The 17,436-nt window shown below is 39.5% G+C and overlaps 1 protein-coding gene across 1 annotated transcript in view; it reads left to right on the forward strand.

Annotated features, from left to right (window-relative positions):
* Window positions 1–16,940, forward strand: part of LOC127353100 (receptor-type tyrosine-protein phosphatase N2) — a 223,353-nt gene extending 206,413 nt beyond the window's left edge. The window contains exons 21-23 of the mRNA XM_051382123.1: window positions 2,920–2,984; window positions 10,303–10,376; window positions 13,389–16,940. Coding sequence (XP_051238083.1) covers window positions 2,920–2,984; window positions 10,303–10,376; window positions 13,389–13,460 — 211 coding nt within the window. The 3' untranslated portion in view covers window positions 13,461–16,940. The remainder of the gene's footprint in view (window positions 1–2,919; window positions 2,985–10,302; window positions 10,377–13,388) is intronic.
* The last annotated feature ends 496 nt before the right edge of the window (window positions 16,941–17,436 follow it).

Raw genomic sequence — 17,436 nt, forward strand, 5'->3', positions numbered from 1 at the left:
CCTCACTCTTTCTCTCTCTCCCTTCCCGCTCTATCGCTGTCTCTCATTTTAAACAGAGTGAGAGAAGGCAGCAGACATCTTGACGTGTTTACTCACAGCCCTCAGGCTTCTGCTGACACACACACACACTCACACAAATCACATATCACATATCTTTGATCGCCTTGTAATGATCCTGGCAAGGTGCAGCGATACGACAGATCTAATCTCGCCGTAATAACCTGTACGAGATGCACACACACACACACACACACACACACACACACACACACACACACACACACACACGGACGTACACACAAACTGTCTAAGATCAGAGTGATAGTAGTATCTGTGTAGAAGGCACACACACACACACACACACACACACACACACACACACACACACACACTGATACTGCGGAGGTACTGCTCAATTATTGCCACTGGGTGTGTTGGAATATACAGCTGTGTGTGTGGGGGGGGGGTTGCAGAAAATAACCAAGGCCCTAGTGAAAATGAAATATTCAAGAAGTATGGACGCATGCCAGCACGCGCACACACACACACACACACACACACACACACACACACACACACACTTACACACACACACACACACACACTTGAGTTTGCTGGATTACACACCAGCCCATGAAATAGACTGGTAGGGGTGCAGACATCAATTTTCAACACTTGAAATAAATCTAGGATACAAAATATTCCCTCCACATACATTACAGAGTCTGATTCTTTTTGTGTGCACCGTGTTCACTTTGTGTTGTCACTTTTTGATATATATATATATATATATATATATATATATATATATATATATATATATTCTATTTTTTTTAAGAATAGGAGAACATGCATTTACGTCTGTGTCAAATAAACACTGATGTTTTTTTTATTCCTGACCAAAATAAAACACGCTTCAACCTTTCTGTTCCATAATTATACGCCTTTGAAGTTGTTTATCCCCTTGAAATAGCATTAAAGGACTCAAACCCTGACATATTAAATCTCTTTGACTGCTGCTCACCTGGTTAACTAGAGTCAGGTTAAATCTGTGTGTAAAAAAACAACAACAATAACATGAATATGAAGGACACAAAATAAGCTGTGTTGTTACAGTAAATCGGTGGGTGTGTGTTATTCAGATTATATAACTTTACTGTGCAATCTCGCAGCAGCGGTGGGATTGCTGACTTGCCAGCAATGCTGCCAAGTTCCTCTAAATGCCTGTTAACATTTCAAATTCAATCATTTTCACTTGTTCACAGTCTGAATTTGCATCAGCAGGCACAGAGAGAATGTTTATTCGTCCTTGTCTGGATAAAAATACAGTGCTGTCAGACTAAACTTGTAAAAGTCAACATGATGGAAGATCATGGCAAGAAAACAAAGACTGTAACTGTAGGTTTGGCTTGCTGACGCTGTCAGAATATACACAACAACAGCGGCTGAGCAGGTTCACTGTCTTTACTCGGACCCATCAAACTGTAGCAGCATGTGAAGCTCTCAGGCATCAAAGAGTCTTTCCATGTGAAGCTGGAAAGGAAAACTTTGAGGATTGTGCAGTTTTATGACAATATTATCTGTGACCAGAAGGAAATAAAACTTAATAGGTCACATTTTTACCTAATTTAATGCATAATGGAGCTAATACAGGTGTTATAGAAATGATGAAAACAACAGCTGGTTCATTAGTTGCAGCAATAAAATTAAACATCTCAGAGTTGAGTTTAATCTTGGCTTCCTCACCTTGAAAATGAACTTCAAACGTAATATTTTACATAATAGAAAACTGCAGAGAGGCACCCTCTGCAAATGTATAGTTACAACAGTTTATAAAGGAATGTCCATCACGAGACCAGAATGTACTTTAGTGAAAAGCAACTACAATAGATGAGTTTAGCTCCGTCCGTCACAGTCCGACCTCGTTCCCAGGGCGTCAAATACCGTCGTTTTGTCACGTGTCTCCATACAGCCGCACAAAGTAGCCTTTAGCCTCAGTTTGAGACGGAGTGGGCTGTCATATAACTCCAATGTAGTTAATGTCAGGTAAGGTAGTGAAAGGCTTTGTAAAGGTCCAGTGATGATCTACTGGCAGAAATGGAATATAATATTCATAGGTATTATGTTTTCATTAGTGTATAATCACCTGAATATAAGATTTATTGTTTTTGTTGCCTCAGAATGAGACGTTTTTTACATTATTTATGGGCGTTTTAACACCGCGGGTCGCCTTCCGTGGACTCCGCCATATTGAACCACCATGTTTCTACAAGAACGGACAAACCAAACACTGACTCTAGATCGTTTTGTCTGTTTTTTCTCACGGCCATTTCACTCCCAGGTCGTCAAATACAGACGCCAGTGGTGTTCAGTTAGTTGCAATCTGCAGCTTCACCGTTAGATGCCACTATGATCAAACAAACAAAGACTTTCACCCAGGAGACCGGGGTCCTTGTTTGTTGCTGAACCGAAACTGTGTTTCACAACCTTAAGTGCGTTAAAAAGTCGTCTCATACAGGCGCTAAAGAGTACCTTGTGCTTCTGTATGAGACACCGAGGGCCGTGATAAAACGGCATCAGTATTTGACGACACGGGCTGAGAATGTGTAGGCAATTAGCAAGTAAAGATTATATGCAATAAAACCTTGATGTAGTGTATACAGAGGTTTTCATACCCCATACTCATGTTTTTATTATAACAATGCTACAAATATTCTTTATTATCATGAAAGAAAGATATGTGCAATGCAGAAAAGCTATGTTGTGTAAAATGATAATGAAACATATTAACTGATGAAAGTAATAATCTGTAATAATTAATCTCTCTCTCTCTCTCTCTCTCTCTCTCTCTCTCTCTCTCTCTCTCTCTCTCTCTCCTCCCACCCTGATTCTGTGTCTTGGTCTCGCCCACCCGTGCAGTGACGGTTCAGGAAGAAGTGGGACCTACATCCTTGTCGACATGGTCCTCAACAAGATGGCTAAAGGTGGGTGTTACCATGGCAACACCCCCCCCCCCCCACTGTACTCTGCTGTTAAAATATTATCAATCTTATCTTAGTTATTTTTATAAAATTGCATAATGATCATTAAAAATAATGATTTCTAACGAGATAATTACAGTGATGAGTAGTTCAAAATAATAATATTTTCCATTAACTGTTGCACCTGAGCCAGAGAAAACACTCATATTTACTAGTTTTTGCTTAATTACAGTAAATTAATAACGGTTTAATTTTCTCTGCTGCTTTGGCATCACACTGCCATGCCAATAAAATACATTTAAACTCTAAAAGAAGATGCTACTTCCACTGTATGATGAGAAAAAGAGAGCTAAAGGAAGGAAAAGAGGTGGAATAATTGGTGGAAAAAGAGTTTTGTTAAGGAGTAAGTTCCCACTTTTAAACAACCTACAAACTGAGTTGACCGTGAACATTTTATCTGAAGTGTCATCAGGACTCGCATTGTAAGCACATTGTGAGTGCATGATAATTACTATAATTACAGAATGATATAATAAACACAGTGTAGTAATTATGCAGGGGACTGAATATTTCATGGGGCAGTGGCAATTCACGACATAATGTCAAATTAAGTGTCAGTTCCTAAAGTTCATTTAGGGCTTACAATCCACCCCATAGCACTATACTTTATGGCTATATTACATATATTAGCTATTATATTAGCTAGCCATTGATGGTCTCCAAATTAAAAGTCCTGCGTAGAGTGTAATAGAAGACTTTATTTAAGTTGTTTGAAAGAATGTGCGACTTCTCAAGTGTAATTACTACATAGGACAAGTTGTGAACTAACTTCCTCTAACACACTGTAGAAAAGGAATGCAAGCTTCATAACATCATATATAATGTTAAGGTGGTAAAATGAGATTATATAAGGATTTGACCATTAGTTGGTTTTCCAGTTATTTTTAAATCCATATGAAGTAAAGATAGAAGCCACAGCAGTTTACACAGATTATACGTGTGTGTGTATGTGTGTATATGTGTGTGTGTGTGTGTGTGTGTGTGTGTGTGTGTGTGTGTGTGTGTGTGCGTGTGTGTGTGTGTGTGAAGTGTCCCATAGCGGTGCTGCTGCTGTAGCAGAACGAGCTCCTGGGTCTTTAATTCCAGATCAAAGGTTCAGTCAGGCAACAGGGGCCTTTCCCCAGGCTGTCACACCATGATCAGGGGGCCCCGGCACCCCTCCTCAGCATCCAGGGTCGGGGGAGGAAAGGGCGGGGCTTGGTGGGAGTATAGTATCCCAAATTTATTCTGAAAGAAAAAGTTCTCAACATAGATTGTTCCTTCCAGTGAAGCAAAAAAATAAAAGATTATTAACAGAAAATGTTGTTTTTTATAATAAAAAATATCTCACTAACAACAACTTGCTCTTCTGAAACATATATTGACATTTTATGATGTTTATTTTAATTTTAATTTCATTTTATTGCAAGCCAACTCCACTAGTTAGCAGCCCCCAAAGGCAGGATGATATAACTTCACCTCTCAGGTATCATTAGGGTGTCGTCTGCGAATTATCGCTCGCTGCTGTTTTGATTTATTTTGAAAACTTAATTTCTTCTCTCTGTTTGTGAGTTCAAGCTGCTAAAACCAGAGCTTTATCTTTTGCTTCACATTTATGTTTAGGAGCACTACTTTGAGAATAAGATAAAAAGAAAACCCTTTTTGGTGTACTCTGAGATACATAAAGAGAATGTTTGATGAGCTCGGTCTTTGTCAATGAGACCAGGCTATTTGTTTGAGTAGGAAAACACCTGACAGGATCAGACCAAGATCAGGATGTGTGTGAGGTGTTAAAGCAGTTTATTGTGAGGATCAAAGTGGATTTCACCAACTATAACGCAATGTGAAATCTCTGTGTTAGAAAACAGAGCTTTGTTTTGAGTTTTTACAGCCTTCTGTCTTTTAGAGGAGGTTTCATAAACCCTGAAGCGTCGTGGAATCTGCTAAACCCCGCACAGGAACATGTAATCCCTCAAGTTAAAACGTGAAAATCCCCAAAAATGGAGTTCTGCGAGAATCTCACCTGACAGTAATGACACAATATTTGTGTGGTGTTTGGGAGTTTCAGTGTGCATTTCTCTTTAATTTCTCTGGTATCTCAGCAGTGTTGGGCTACTTTCTCAAAAGGTTTAATATATAATTACTTTGCTTATTGCTCCCCGCCAACAGTAATTTGTTACACTATTAGTTATGTAACTTTTCTGCTACTCAACACAAAATTGGTACTTCTGTTCCTTCTACCCAAAATTGAGACGTACACGATTAAAATCTAACTAATGTGAATATTTCCAGCCGCTGAATGTTTCCATCTTCCAAACTAGTTTCCTCCACAATTACAAAAATGAATACAAAGTACAGATCAAGTTGTGTAAATATTGTACTTTTTTACTAATCTGACAACTGTAGTTAAACAACTTTATAGTAATTTCATTTTTTGATATTAAGATATTTCGTCAAAACCTAATCAATAGTAACGAAGTAAAAAATAGCCCCATACCATTGAAATGATGCTTTCATCAATAATAATAATAATAATAATAATAATAATAATAATAGTCCAATATAAAGGCAGGAAAACCAAAAACACTACACCACTCATAATGCAACTCAAACCGTTTTTTGTTAGACGCTCCCTAAACTTCTTTCAAACTACACAACCCCAATTTTTTTACACAGGCTTTTTTCTCAGATGTTGTCTCCAAACCCAAACTGAAACAACCCTCATGACCTCATCAGGATTATTGTCTCATACAAAGATCCTCCACAGCCGCAGAAGACTTTAATAGGCTCAGTAGTACTTAAAATGATGAGTCAGCTAATACTTTTACTTAAATGTACTACAAGGTTCGGTTTAATACTGATTCCTTTATATGACCTACTTACATTTCTATGTTGTCATGATTTTGAGTTTGATTTGCTTGTTTCATTTTGTTTTATTTTGTAATTCTCGTTTCCTGCCCTGATTATTTTCACCTGCCTCTCGCTGTCCTTCCCTTCACCTGCGTATTTAATCTGTGTGTTCCCTTCATTCAGTGGTTTTTCCCCCCTGTGTTCTCGTGTTGGATTTATTGCCTTTTCATTTCTTGTACCTGTTTATGGAATTATTATATTAAATCACCAAAATCATCCTGCTTCCTGTACGGTCTTGCATTTGAGTCCAATCCTGACTTTCCAACGTCGTCATATCAACAATCCAACGAGGGAACATGGACAAAGCTAAAATAATTAGGGCGGGGCAGATAAACAAAACTGGAAGGAGAACAGACAAAGACAGGAAGTGAATTAAAGAAGAAGGGAATTACAAAATAAAACAGGAAACAAGCAAACCAAACCCAAAATCATGATGTGTGTAGTTATTCTTTCTAACGCCGTAATGCCTGCCCCCGGGTCGAATTCCCCTCGAAATCAGACGAAAGGAGACGGTGGAAACAACAACACAACATGAAAGTTTCCATGCCGGTACTCCTGTCTGATTCTCCAAACTGGGGATTGTTCCGACCGCTGTCTACTGTTGGTAATAAACTGATGGATAAGTAGCTCATACAACCTCACCTAAAAAAACAGAACTATCCCTTTAAATAAAGCGACTCCACACTTCTTCTACTGGTCCAGTGTTAAGAATACAGGTTGACTAACATGTAGTCACTGATCATCAAAAAAGGATAAATCAGTTTGATTTCCAGATAAGTCTTAATGTATCAGTTTATATCACATAGAATTATACCTCAGTGATTAACTATGGTTCATAAAATCTCTTCCTCTGAAATATTGGCTGGTTTTCCCTCCACTACATCCCTGCCCTCAGCTCTTCAACCCCCCTTATTTTGGAGGTTTTTGTCTGTCCTGAGAAGCTAGAGGCCCCCAGGTTTGCAGGCTTCCCCCATCCTGATCAAAGACACTTCCCACCTCCTCCTCCTCCTCCTCCTCCTCCTCTTCTTCCTCCCTCTCAGACACAAAATCACTCCAGTTTCCCTCACCCTCCCTCCTCCTCCTCCTCCTCCTCCTCCTCTTCACCCCTTTCTCTCCGTTCCCACTCCTTTTCTCCCAAGGAATAAATTGTAAATTCGTCCGAGTATTATGGCGGTGTTGCAGGGTTGAGGAGGTATTGCTGTGGTTCTCACGTTTTTGTTTTCCCTTCTTCTTTTCCAAAAAGGCTCCCTCATTTCCCTCCTCTTTCTAATGCCCCCCCCCACACACACACACCCTCACACACACCACCCTCTCACACACCACCACCCACCACCACCACCCGCCACCCTTCTCTTCATCTTAAGAATCGAATGAAACCCATCGACTGCCGGAGAGCTTTTCAGCATCCCTCCGTTTCTTTTTTTTTCCCAGGTCCAGCTGGTGAGCCCGGCTCCAGCTTTCGGGGGTCTTTTGCGGCCTCCTTAAGGGTCCTGTCTTTCTTTTTTTCTATCTCTCTCTCCTCGTTCTCCTCTTCTATACACCCCCTTCCCACCCTCCTCAGTCCTACTCGGCGACCTCCACTCTGAAGCGAGGGTCTTGCCGAGGAGGGAAGTTCAAAATGAGGCCGGGGTTTTTATACCATTCCCCCTTCTTTTTTTTCATCCCTCCACCATCTCCTTCAAGAGAGAGTTTTGCAAAGAGAGAGGCTCGAATAAGGCGATTTTTTTTTTTTTTTTTAATACCGTCCATTTTGAGGTTTATCAGAACCTGCACAATAGCCCTCAGCTTGTTAAGTCTCTCCCCCACCCCCCCAAAAAAAGACAAACTAAAGCAGTGAGTAGTGTGTTGCAGCTTTCCTGGCTAGAAGGGGGTCTATTGTGTTGTAAAAAGAAGGAGAAAAAAAAGCCCACAAAACCTGTGAAACAGAATAAGAAAATGGTGTGAATGAGCAGCTCTCCCACCATTCATTTCCCTCTTGGTGCGGGCAAGAGAAAGAAGAAGTGTTATTATGTGTCACAACAAGAAGAAAAGTAAAGAGAATTCTTGCGCTTTTGGTTTCCTCAGAATTTTGATAGAGGAAGAAGAGGAGGAGAAAAACGGGTAGACAGAAAACAAATTAAATGTTTTTTTTTCTTTCTCTTGTTCTTTGTAGATTTAATTATTGCTCTCTCTCTCTTTCTCTCTCTCTCTCTCTTCCCTCCCAGTCTTCAACTGTTTCTCTGTTTCTTTGAGATGTCTTCCTTCCCCCTTAACATCTATTTTTACCTCCACTCTTTTCACATCGTCTCTGTCTTCCTGCTCCTTCTGTCAGCTAATGGTTCGCTACCTGTAGTTATTAGTTTTGCTCCTCTAGCATTATGAGGTCATTTTAAATGTGAGTTATAGAAGTAAGATAAAGTTTATTTGCCAGCCAGCAGATATTAGTCTTAGACAGAAATGTTGTTCAGTGAAGTCACATCAATATATATAAAGATTATGTAATATATTATTCATTCATCTTCATTTCATCCACTTTAAGATAATCAAACCTCAGAACTCCCTTTAGCCATTTGTTAAATAAATACATTACTGGTCACCATTTTTATTATTATTATTTAAGTATTTTTGTTTCCATTTCCACTAAAACCTATAATATAAAAAACACTTGAATATAAGTTACTATGAGAGAGAGATGTTCACTAAGAGATGAACAGTAATTTCCACTCATAATTGTGTCTTTACAAATAGTAAGAATAACTAAAATCAACAACAAGATACAAATACAGCCAAAATATGTTACAGTAGAAGAAGAAGAAGTCCTTAAGAAGGTTTTCACATTGAAATGCTTTTAAATGCTCGCACTGGAGTGAAGAGTGCCAAAATAAGGGTCACCCCATAAAATATTTCAATCAAATTTCAAAACAATTGTTTATTCAGGGCATCAGATAGATAGATAGATAGATAGATAGACAGACAGATAGATAGACAGACAGATAGATAGATACTTTAAAAAGGTCAGATAAAAACAGTAAATGTCCATATAAGCACTTAAAACGATCTACTGACACATACCTGTCCAGTTTTAATACCTCTTGTAATTTATTCCATTTATTTGGTGCAAAAAAAACCAACTAAAAGCTGATTTACCGAGCACAGAAATGATCTGAGGAGTTTCAAGGTATATAAAGCGCTGTGAGCGTGTATGATGACAAATGGATTTGGGTTGTAAAAGAGAAATGAGGTAAAAGGTTAACTTACCGAGTATTGTCTTAGAAACAGAAAAACAGAGATACTGCCTGGTTGTTGACGCGACACTAAACTTTAGACAGATCCTCACTAACATGAAGCTAATTAATACATTTGTCACATGACAGAGGGACCCATCTTACACAATACAGGACATCTCTTGCTTACAAGCAGTCATATAAACTGCTCAAATCAAGTAGAATTAATCTTATTTTACAGAAAATTCCTCCTCTAGAAAGTGCAATTAACGTTACAGTGCAGATATTTATCAACCACAGCAACAAGAAATTTGATTAAAAACATGACTGCAAGTCAGTTCCACTTTGCGTCTGCTAAATGCCGTTTATCCTCCGCTCCGAGGTTTGTGTAGGCAATCTGAATGAAGAGCTAAAATACAAAAAAAGCCAGGACAACATGGATCATTTCCAGAATATTTGCTCATTTTATTTAATTTCCAGGTTTTCCTGATGTTAGTGCACTTCAAGCGCAGTTTCTCTGTGTTTGTCTCTAAACGAGGTAATAATCTGTTTGTAATATATCACAATGTCTGCTAATCTGACTGCTGTTTGGCCAGAGGTCATTCAGCCGACTGCCGGCGGCCACACTTTCGTTAGCTGTGGGGCATCTTGCCAGTCTGGCACGCAGTGAGGCTGATTGGCAAATATACAGGGGACCCCGACACACACACACACACACACACACACACACACACACAGAGGCATGTCAGATTTTGGCAGGGGCTAACAGAGCTCTGGTGGGCAACCTTCATGAGCTCAAAGGCTACAGGACGACTATCAAAGCCCAACAAGGAGCTTTAAGATCGGCTCAGTTTCTTTTAGAAAAGGCCACAAACATGCGGGCCTGTGATTTCCCTCACAAAGTCCTCTCCAACAGTTTCTTTTCCCTCTTTATCTTTTTTTATCCCGACAACAAAACTCCACCACCTAGCAGTTTGTAGAGTCTGTGTGTGTGTGTTTGTTTGAGCAAAGAGGATGAATGTAATCGCCTTTCTCTGTTCTGAAGGGAGTCGGTATAAAACACCAGATTGACAGATGTTAGCTGGATTATCTTGGTGGCGCTTTGAACACAATCCAACACCGTTTCATATGTGTGTGCTTTTGTTTGTTTGTGTGTGTGCGTATCACAGGTGCCAAGGAGATTGATATTGCAGCGACTCTGGAGCACCTGCGGGACCAGAGGCCGGGAATGGTTCAGACCAAGGTAACACACTCACACACACACACACACACACACACACACACACACACACCGATCTGTCCGTTCAGGTGGAAAACGTTTGACTTGTGGCAGAAAGTGATACACTGTAAAAACAGAAGCTATTTTAACAATCTAACATTTACACTTTAAAGAGTGTGATGAGGTCATTGCTTTAATATGCACATAGCATAGGTAAAGAAAGGAATTTTACACACAGCATGTGCCCATCCACATATAAAAGATGGAGGAAATTACAGCTCCCAAAAAGTGAAGCCAAAATATATTGATCGCCCCCTGGTGGCGGACTGCAGTACATGTCATAAAGCCCGCTGCCTCCATATTAGCAGATGGGACTCTTGATGATATATTTGATGATGTATGTTCAAGTGTTGATTTTTCTGATAAGTTTGGTTGTAATTAATACATTGACTTTGATACAGCGGCGCCAACCCTGATCACTACTAGGCTCTAAATGAGGTCACCAGTGTAAGATAAAACAGTGATGTCCTGCATTTAAGAATGGAGAAATAATTATTTTAACAGTGTGCCATCACCTAACACTGCAAGATTACAAAATGTATCATCGGTCTCATGATCGCACTGATCAATATTTATTTATTAGTCACGTTGACCTGTGACATTACATCATTTTTGGTGTTATTCATTGGGCGAATTCATTGCAGTGAAGGCTGTAGTAGCTGTGATGAAATATATTCCATTACTGTTAGATTTGCAGTCATTACATTACAATTACTGGTCTACTGAAAGCGCCACTGCTGCATCACTAACTTCCCCAACGCCGATGAGAACGGCACGCTAGTTACAAACCGTAAGCAAAGGTCATTGTAAGCACATTGTCTAACAGACAGGTGTCCTCTGTCAATCCTAAAGGTGCTTCTGCACTGTCAGGAGGAAAAAAAAACCTTGTGTGAGGGGTTTGACACGTCATCTCATCGTTGACAGTTTGCTGGGGTCAAACTTGTGACCTTCCCGTCACAGTACGGCCTCTCTTTATCAGTCGAGCCTCCCTTAAAACTTCATTATGTTGGAAAGTTTCAGGTTGGCTGGTAGTCTTTATTCCTTGTTTCTGAGTTAGGCTGGATTTGCAGTTTTTTGCCACTCATTCCTCCACCATCAGGCAAGATCAATCGATTTCTAAAAAGTAATTGAACAGGTATTATAGTCAGGTCTGCCCAGATCACAGAAGAATATGGACAGAATTCAAATGGGGGGTTGACACTCTGGAGAACCATGGAGAATTATTATTTGAGTGAACGGTAGAGGTCACAAAGTTAAACAAATTGTAAAGTTAGGAACCCCTTTCAACAAAATGACCACATACCGTAAATCACACTTCTGCACAGACCTCAGAGCTTTACCTGAAACAACTAGAGTCATTCCTCGTCACACTGTACGCAGGCCGATGCCTGGTCGGTCTGGAAACTTCAATTACCGGCTGATCTGTGAACATAATTAGAAAGAAAAGCCAGGATGTGTGTAAAACATTGGTGGTATCGATCGGGGCTTTATTAAACCATGTATCCTGAGCAAGCTGCTGTCACGGCTCTCTCACACATTGATTCCCCTCGTGGTCAGGGAGTCCCAGCCTCAGCACTCGGATTTCATTTCTGATTTTGATGAGGGAAGGTGTTGTTTGGACCATTAATCTTCCGCTTCCTGGACTGATACAATAAACTAAAGGTTAAGCATGTGTAGGTCTTCTAAACACAACTAAATATGACTTTTAGATAAAGCTGTAACAACACATACCACTGTTATTTGCTGCCTAATGTTTTATTATGTAATTCTAGCATGCTTTTTTGAGCACATTATCATTACTTGATATATTGAAACAGTTATCAGATCTAATACTATGCTTATGTACTCGTAATTGTAATCATAAAACTACTCTGATACTGCGCCTGATGCCACTTTATGGCAGCGGGATAATGCGTAACCCTTTGTTAGCTGAGCAGTAGAGCTCTGATCAGGCAAAAAACCCAAACCAAGCCCACACCACAAAAGTTTTGTACCTGTGCCTGATCCAGCAGGTTGTTTGGGGTCCTACCGGGTTCGGGCAGAGAACCAAAGCTTTGCTGAGCAGGTAGACGAAGGGGAAACATTAGCACCGTTTAATTTGTCAAAGTCAGAAAGTGAACATCTGATCTAAATCATGTTTTCAAAGTCATTGTACTCATATCGGTACTCGATATTGCCAAGTATACATGTAAGTACTTGGATTTGGTCTGAAACCAAAAAGTGTATTTTTTTAGCCCTGAGTAATGTTTGCCGGTTTAATCTCAGGCAGCATACATCCCTCCATCAATCAGGGGGATGTTAAGGAAGCATGTATGTAGCCTGAGAGGCAAAACCCGGGGCAATAAACGCACCCTTTTCCATACATCTTCACATACCTTTGATGTGAGGCTTTCTTTAAGGTTGTGGCAATGGTTTGTGTTTGTCCCTTCAACATGACAATGTCCACGTCCACAAAGCCAGCTCCATGAAGAAATTGGTTTTCACACTCCCAGAGTCCTACCTCAACCCCTTCTAACACCTTTGGGATGAACTGGAACGCCGACTGAGAGCCAGAACTCATCATCCAACATTAGTGCTCACTGGTGCTCTTCACTGAAACCAGGCTGCAGATTAATGCTCATGATTTTCAACTGAGGTGTTAGTTAGTAATGTATCAAGATTTTTTTTTTTATCAACTCAGAGTTTCTCTCAGCTGGACACCGAGAGGACACTGTTCAGAGAGATTTCAGTTAGTAAATCGAACTGAAACTATACAAGTGTTAGGAACAAAAGTAGCATTTTGTAGGACTTTGTGAACTAGCCAAAGCTGATCACCCAAGTTGTTGAACACCAGGTTCATCATCTTGCAAAAGGGTTCTTTGGCAGCTCGTATCCCTGAAATTAAACTTGTGACTAATACACTTCACTCCAGACTGTTGCTCCTCCAAGTGTGTTTCAGTACTTTAAACTTTTTCCCTTTTCTTTGTCTCTCTGCAGGACCAGTTTGAGTTTGCGCTGACGGCCGTTGCGGAGGAGGTGAACGCCATTCTGAAAGCTCTTCCACAGTAGGAAGGAGCACCTCCTTCTGATGGACCTCCTCATCCTCCTCTACTATCTCACCTAGAGGATGGTCCCAATTATTACTTATGTTTCCTCCTCTCCTCTCCCCTTCTGTCTTGTCCTACATGTCATCCCTGTTTCACCGGTCTCCTTTTCTTCCTTCGGTCCAATTGTTATTAATTTTGTCTTGTATTTCCTGTCCACTCCTCCTCTCCTCTTCTTTCACGTTGTCTTGTTCCTCCCTGTTTTCTTCTTTCTGTCTTTACCAACCTTTTCCTTTTTACTTCCTCTTGTGTCCTCCAAATGTCGATTGTCTCATTCTTTACTTTTATCCAATCCTTCATCTTCTATTTCCAAATATCTCCTCCTTTTCTCTCCCTTTGTTTCCTCATTCTCCTCCTGCCTCCTCTCCTCTTAGTTCTTTCTTTCACTTCTTCTCATCTCCCTCTCACCTTCCATCTAAGTAAACATTGTGCCAGGAAACCGTTGAACCAATCCTGTACATAGATAGACCTTCCTTCTATTGTAAACAATCCATGCAGCCTGTTTTCCAAAGTGACATTTAAACATGTTTTGATAGCTTGATAAAAGTGTTTCTCTATGTTCTGTTAAGAGTATATTTATCACAGTTTATGTTTCTAGACGAGGTTGACCTCATGGGCGTCAGTTGGGTATGGCAGGATTTGGCAATCATTATCATTGTAGTTGTACTAAAGCTCTGACCATCCAACCAAAATCACTTTTATCAAAATGAAAACTTATGTTTTTATAATTCTAAATTGAATAAATGTGGGTTTGACTAACTAGTAATTTAACGATATCATCTTGGGACATTTTTCACCATTTTCTGAAACTATATTGACTAAACTAAGTCCAGAAATTAATCAGTAATGAAAACAATCATTACCTGTGGCCCTAGATATGCATATAATTTCCCAAATAATGTTCAGTGTAAGTATTTCCCACCTTGCCATTTCACCAAATTGACGCCCTTGACTGGTCTTATGAGTGTGTGCGTGTGTGTGTGTGTGTGTGTGTGTGTGATGTTGATCATCATGTTCGTATCACAAAAATTGTATTTGTGTCTGATTTTTAGTGCCATGCTTTCTGATATGTTTTCATGCAGTACGCTAGAGTGTCACAGTGTAACTCATCCATGCCAGTAAGGTAGATATGAGGCAAAATACTCTAAAAATGTGATTTCATCGCCCGTTGAGGATTATTTTTCTTAACAGCAAGTGATGAAAAACTGCCAGTAGGGTGTTGTTTCCAAAGTGTGGAGCAACTCCATGAAACATCTGCAATTTCCTACTTATTTTAAGAAAAATAATAGATGCTGGTACAGAATGTGAGGTGAAATAACATGGATATATATTTTTTTCAATGTGTAATTTTCATTATCCCAGTAGAAGCAATATTGTGTTTCTTCAACCTGAATCGTTATTTCTTGTGGACAACCAATATTGTGGCTTGTCAGTGAAGTTACACTCATGTCTGCCTTAATAAAAACACAGTAGATGGACTGGTAAGTGTGTCCAGCCACCTGGAAATAAGTGCTAGTGTGCAACCCTTCATTTTAAACTGGCCTTATTCCAGCGGATTAACCTGTGGATTAAAGGTTTGCTGTGCTGCTACTTAATGAAAATCACTCTGATAAACACTGAAGAACGTGATGTCTTTTAATAATCTGGGGGCAGGAAGTTACCATCTGTCCAAAAGTTTGTGAGAGAAGTGTGAATTGTGTTCTTTAAATAATGAATCATTAATTACTTTGAACTACAGAGCAGTGGAATGAGGCCATTTTAGAATAAAGTGTCTCTGACTAGAACTTTTATGATAAAAGAGGATAGTCTTGCTTCTGAATAGCAGTTATTCTATGTAGCATTAATGGATGATTTGTACATGTACAGTAGCTGAACCTGTATTGCATTGAAACTAGTTTGCAGTGACACTCGTTAGCTGGTTTTCCCAAAACCATCTTGAGACTAGCTAGGTTTTTGTTCTGTAGTAAATGAAAGGAGCATGTTTAAACCCGTTTACTACAAACTACTTGTTCTTTACGTTGCTGCTAACCAAATCATGTTCCCGTCTTGTGAACGTGTTATTTAACCTATATTCCAAGCAGCCTGTTGGTTTCCGTTTTCTGTCCAGGATAAGAGTCTATTAGTGGAGTAATTATTGTTACAAGATAATGCAGAGTGGATTTTGAAGAGTCTGCTAGTTGATTATCCGATTGTATGGAAATGAATGGAAACCAGTGGCTACTTTCCGTCATGCATTAGATGCAATCACTCACACTAGTCTGAGCGGTGGTGTATTTTTGTACTTGGCTTATTTAAGACTCCCACTGCACAATTAGAGGCCTGCTTAGGCTTTTAAACAACAGTCACATTATTCATAAGAAGCCTGTGTATTGGACATTTTGTTTTTCTTGGCTTTCCCAACACAAGAGATCTCTCAAGGAAAATATGTGGTTTTACCCATAAACCACTGCGTTTTTGGGCTGAGAGAAATAATACTACTCACAAACTACTTGTGGTAGTTTTGTGGTAAATTCTTGTTGACTTGGATAACATTCAAAGCTAGTTCTAAGAGAACAGAGCTCAAGAGAACAAAACACTACTAACATTTGGGGTGAACACATCCATGAAGATGACTTTGGGAAACCAGCTCATAGTTTGTTTAAAATCAACTTAATTTCACTACTTTTGATTGGCTGACAGATCCTGTCGTTCAAATTCTAGTTCAGTTTGTCCAATCGCATCTGAATCACCAATAATATGACTTGCATACACTATGCTACAAGTGCATGGCTATTTACTTAGCGCGCTGTACTTTCCTGTGGCCTCAAGACGATCTTAGCAAAGCTCTTCAAGCAAACAAACAAATGTTGGTTTATCTCTTCACTTTATTTGAGACCATGTATTGCACAAGAAGCTCCAAGTGCACCTTAACAGTGCAAAAGCCAAGGATTATCATCTTTAAACAGTGCAGATCATGGTTAAAGCGAGTTAAAAGGTGGTGCAGTATCAATATGATGCAACACTGCAGCAAGCCGGTGTCATGTTGTTGGAATCGACTCCATTTTTCATCACAAAAGTGAAACATGCTGCAAGAAATGCTCCTTATAACAGCTTGTTTGATGTAGAACGAGATCTTAATTTGTCTGCCTTTTTAAAGATACTGTCATGTATGTTATAAAGATTTGGAAATAAGTGAAAGTGAAATTATCTGATTCTACCGGCCATTTTTAATGAGTCAAACTTGTTATTATGGGTGTTTTTTCTTCATGAAGGATGCTCAGTAGGTCATATCCCCCAATGCTGTTATTTCTTTCACAAATTCAATATCAAATATCAATAGATGGCTGGTCTGTTGCATTAACACTGTACATAAACAAAATAAAAACAAAAACAGAAGATATTTTGTTCTATCGGTGTAAACAACTTGTGAATAAAGTGTCATTGTTGATGCAGTATTGTAATGCAATCCTGACTTGTGAGTTTTGTCTCCTTTCTCTGTCTTACCACTGCCGTACATAAAACGTATGCTTGGGGGGTAACTGTACACAATCATTTTTTTACCATCTGGGTGGGCGGTGAAACATCTGTTTTATAGGGCTCTGAACAACCGGCTGCATTTTAAATCAGATACAGTGTCGCTAGGTTAGGCCTGATACAAAGCGCCATCCTGTTTGCAGCTCGTCATTCACCGTTTTCCAAACTTTTTATTCTACACTCATCTGGTGAAAGTTTTCTAAGAACACCTACTCTTGTCCTTGAGAAGCTCTCTGTTTCTCATTCACAATTTTACACTTCAGAGTTGCTCGCAGGGAAGAGCTACACTTCAGTCTTTCCACTTATAATGGCAGGCCACACAGAAGTCATGATCGGTAAACGTATTAAGTCAAGGGGGCCCCGGTTTGCTTTGGTCCAAGAGGAAACTGAAAAAGATGGAAAAGCTTTTCTTTTATAGATTTTAAATT

Source organism: Dicentrarchus labrax, unplaced genomic scaffold (assembly GCF_905237075.1).
Source record: "Dicentrarchus labrax unplaced genomic scaffold, dlabrax2021, whole genome shotgun sequence".
In the NCBI taxonomy this organism is placed as follows: Eukaryota; Metazoa; Chordata; class Actinopteri; family Moronidae; genus Dicentrarchus; species Dicentrarchus labrax.